This window comes from Chondrus crispus, genomic scaffold (assembly GCF_000350225.1).
Source record: "Chondrus crispus Stackhouse genomic scaffold, scaffold_240, whole genome shotgun sequence".
NCBI classification, from domain to species: Eukaryota; Rhodophyta; class Florideophyceae; order Gigartinales; family Gigartinaceae; genus Chondrus; species Chondrus crispus.
Window position 1 is genome coordinate 122088 of NW_005179125.1, and position 4522 is coordinate 126609.

Here is a 4522-nt window from a genome sequence, read left to right on the forward strand (position 1 = left end):
TCCCTGCCGGAAGGGCAAAGGGACCTGTAGATATAATATATATAATATATCGACAGGTCGCTTTGCCCTTCCGGGCCCGAGCCCCATCGCTCACGCGTCTTGTTGGCTGCCTGTTTGTAGAAGCCGATGGTTGGCTCATCACGACGATATCGAGTGCAGACGTCGCGCCGGAAGGTTTGCGTCTTTCTCCAGAAACCGGACGACGACGAAGTTTGTCACGACCAAAACCTCTTGCGAGCCGCAAATGGATGCGTCATATATACAATAGAAGGGGTGGTCGTCAACTGCCCAGCGAGGGACGCGAAAGCTTAAGACTGAGCATGCACGTGTTGGGGGCAGTTTGGCATGGGCACCCACTCTTCGTTAGACGAGAGACGGCTGTTGAGGCAAGGTGCGGGACAAGAATGTAGCTGCTGCCACCGCAGAGGTAGCCGAGCCGACGACGGCTGCCCTTCGTTGACAAGCCATACGTCCCACCAAGATCAAAAAAAAAGTTGCAAGTGTGCAGCTTTCGGTCATCGTTCGATATCAATAGTGGCTCCGAATCCCGTTTGCGGGAAAAAACAAGCAGAAAACTGTTTCCTCCTCAGCTGTCAAGGATGTCATCAATGAATCATGAAACACCGGGATCTCAATTCCCCCCTCCCCCACCCCCCCCCCCCCCTTCCACGGTTCCCAGACTCTTAAATAAAAACCATCCACCCCGCTTCATTTGTCCCCTACTCCCCTTCCCCCTTTATCCCCCGATCTCTCAGTCAGCCCTCTCCTACCTCCCTCACACACATCTTCTCACTCGTCCGCCGCCTAACCCCATCCCTCGCCCCCTTTCCATCGTCTTCACTCCTTCATCAGATCTCATCCTCCCGCGATGCGACCTGATAAACCGCTCCTCTCTTCTCTGCTCCCATTCCTCCTCCTCCTTTTCACCCTACTCCAACAGGCTGCAGCCTGCGTCTCCAATCTTCAATGTGCATGCAACGATGACAACTTCTGCTTCGACATGAGCACCGAGAAGACCTCCCGCGCCAATTGCGTCTACGACAACCATTGCCTGTGCAGTGAGCGCGGCGAATGTCTCAGCAAGCGCTGTCTCCCCGAGGATGAAGCCTGCTTTGCACAGCAGCAATGGCGTGCAGACGCTTCCGCACACTCGTTGAAGGGCCGGTTCACGTCATGGCACGCCTCAGGTAGCCTGTGAAAGCCGACATCTTGGCTTGTGTCAAGCCTCATCCAGCATGCCCGTGCTGCAATATCCGCTGCGTTTGGGTCACGCCGCACGCGCGTCAGCTCTTGTCTTTTGCTTTCCATCGCAACACTATACAGGACAACTTTATGTACAGCTTTACGGTCAAGGTAGCAATCCTAGACAGACATCGCACTGCTTTCGTGTCATACCGTTACAACCGACCCACTACTCCGCCTCTTTGCATCATATTAGTGCGCATCCGCAGCGTAGTGCAAATATATCTTTCCAATGTCTCCCGGCTTGATCTTGCATAGTTAGCAATTAAATCTATCATCTAGCACTTCTCGCTGCCTCCACCCTGCCCCTTCCCGTAAACTGATCCTTGGCGAAAGCAGCTTTTTGGTCTCTTCAGGATATCCCACCACTAATCGCTCCTCGACAGTTCCGTATATAGGTCGTTTCTAATCTTCCGGAAACGACCGCGAATTTTCAGCCATAGTTTTAGCCATGGCTGTATCCAGCATCCCCAGCCGCATCTGCTCCGGAATGAGCTTTGCCACCGCCATCATATTCTTATTCATAAGCCCTGGCGTGACTTTTGCATCGCCACGGTGCAGGCTCCTCAACGCTTCCTCCACGCAGTCTTCCACTGGCATCGGCTTCATCCCAATGGCATCAAGATTCACTCCTTCTTCCCGAAGCACGTCCACGATCTCACTCTCCACTGCCCCCGGCTCCAAACAAAGCACATCTACGCCCCTGGGAGCCAGCTCGCCCCTCAGCAACAATGCCAGCGTGGATACGTAGCTTTTTGTCGCCGAGTAGGTTGGGAAATTAGGAAACCCTGACTGTGCCATGGAGCTAGTGAAGACAATTCCCCCGCGCTTCCTTTGGCCAAGTCTTTTCCCAATCGCGTGCGCGAGCATCGTCACGGCGGTCACATTCAGAGCGATCATGTGCTGATAAGCCTCTGGGTTATGTCTAAAGAACGAGCCATGTAGGACGGTACCCGCATTGTTCACCAGCAAGCCGACATCCAAATCGGCGGTGTATTCCACAACGGCGCGGATGCCATCGTCGGTGGCGAGGTCTGCGGTAAGCGTACGGATTTCAATCGGATGCGGAGCCAGGGTGCGCAGACATTTTGCGTGGTCGTCGAGACGGGCGGAACGCCGTGCAACAAGGACGAGTGAGAACCCGGAGGCGGCAAGCTGCTGTGCGAACTGGCTGCCAATCCCAGATGAGGAGCCGGTTATGACGGCCCACGGCCCGTACTTACAGAGCAGGTCCGCGGGAAGGGGCATGGCTGAGCGAGAGAATGGGATCTGCGGGATGGGGGGTGATGGTAGAGGGCTGGGAGAAGGGGACCTTTATATGGATGGTGAATAATAGCTGGGGTGGGGCAGGGAGGGGATGGTAGAAGTGTAGGGTTGCGGTGGTGGATAGTATTCAGAAGGCTCCATTATGCGAATGGGGCTTGTAGTGGGGGAGGAAGACAACGTTGCCAAGGTGGACGGGGCTGGCGGACGTGTCTATGTCGACGTCATCACGATGTGAGTGAGGGCACGCGCCGTGTCGTGCACTGCTGCCCCGATGGATTTATTGAAAGCAGAAGTCAATGTCGGCTAGATTGGCAGCGACACGTGTCTCTCCTCTTCATCTCTCTGCAATTCCATTGCGCCAATTCTCTCGGACACGCCTATCAGTCTGCATCTTTTTCAAGAATCCTCGCAAGCCCGGGACAGTTTGTCGACTCCCTATGAGGATGACAGAAAAGAAAAGAGAGAGCATCACGTCCAAACTACCGTGGTTCGCCCTCCACGATGTTCATTAGATGTGCCCTTTCTAGACACATTGCCCAGCGCATGTGTTTGTCCGCCAGCTCATGATTCAACGGACGGTGCTTTTTTTTCCAGCCGCTTTATTCTTCCTATCTAATATGCTTACCACTCTTTTCCTCCTGACACAAACATCCTTTCAATACCATGCATTTCACGCTAAGCAGTTGTCGGCATCATCGTTTCTCGCAGTGAAATCCGTTGACGATGATGCAGCGTTTTGCGATGTGTTCTTGTAAATGGCGTCGTCATATTTCCAGCAAAACTATAATTCAAATTAGCGCCTATTCATCCCACCCATGTCGCCGAGACAAAAGCATCCGACAGGATGGTACATGCAGTTACCGGTTCAGATCCCGAACTCTTGAAAACGCCTGTCTGTGCCCCTGCTTGCTGTCCACCAGCAGCGGCAACTGCACCTTATCTGACGTCATTGCACACCATGTTCTCATGCATAAAGCAGGCCTATTTCCTTATTACCGTTTCAAGAACGTCGAACAACGAAGTTGTACATTGCTGGTGACAACATTATTTCCACATATCTCCCTTCCACACCTTTCCTCATAGTTGCTTGCTTGCTTTTCGCTGGTAAAGATAGAAAAGAGAAGCATTTTTCGTTTGCTACCTCTCTTTGATGACTCAACAGTCACATGAGCACTAGAAGGGCATGGATTTCCAATTTTCATACATATTCCCAGCAGCAAACGATTCCTGGGGCCCTTTGCAAGAAACAAAATGCCTGTTCACTACGCAACGGGATTGAACGCATCGTCTACAGAATCTTCTTCCCTTAACTGCGCCCTGAAAGAAGCTTGCCGTTCGGGGATCACATGGCGTTGGTACGCCTCCCACAGGATAGGATCCAGTTTGGTGTCTGTTGGACAACGTGCTTTTAGCTCATCTAAAAATGAGGGCAACAAAGATGGTACAGACTCGAAATCCCTCGGAACCAGTAGCGACGGTTGCGACGAAAAGTCGGGTAACAAGTCATGCGGTTCAGAGACGTGTCTGAAATCCTGCGACTCCGTCTGAAGCCATTGACCCCCGGTCGGCACCTGGGGGCCGCCATGTGTGGACACGAGCTTGGTCTGAAACGCGTCCTTCTCATACGAAAGTTTCTGTACATTTTCCTGGAGTTGCAGGACAAGGGCGTCCTTCTTGAGGGACTCTTCGTGCAACTTTTTGTTTAACTGTTTAAGCTTGGCCCTCTCACACATCAATTTAGTGACTAGCTCCTCGAAAGAATTGGTGAGAAACTCTTGTTTGATTCTGCTCGCGACGGCGGAGGCATGGTTGTCAACTTTCTTCTTGGCCGTCTTGACAAGGTCCTTGTTGCCCGACCGCTGAGCTTCCAGGACCTTGGCGCGGAGGTCGGTCTGCTTGCGCTGCTTTGTAATGCGATATTGAAGTCCCGCTTTCTTGTGGACGATGGCGATGACGGCGGAGGGATTGTCGTCGCAAGCGGGAATGGATAGGGACGTGTCGAGAGGGTTGTTCT

The 4522-nt window shown here is 52.7% G+C and overlaps 2 protein-coding genes; one reads left to right on the forward strand and one right to left on the reverse strand.

The window, feature by feature from the left end:
• The first annotated feature begins 608 nt into the window (after window positions 1–608).
• CHC_T00004693001 (hypothetical protein) lies at window positions 609–1577 on the forward strand. XM_005716131.1 is given in 2 exon segments: window positions 609–1004; window positions 1005–1577. 1 exon segment carries the CDS (start codon window positions 609–611, stop codon window positions 1002–1004), a length of 396 nt encoding a protein of 131 aa, XP_005716188.1. The 3' UTR covers window positions 1005–1577.
• Window positions 1578–1647: 70 nt separating this feature from the next.
• On the reverse strand, window positions 1648–2490 carry CHC_T00004694001 (hypothetical protein). Its single transcript, XM_005716132.1, has one exon. It carries the CDS (start codon window positions 2488–2490, stop codon window positions 1648–1650), a length of 843 nt encoding a protein of 280 aa, XP_005716189.1.
• Window positions 2491–4522: the final 2032 nt, after the last annotated feature.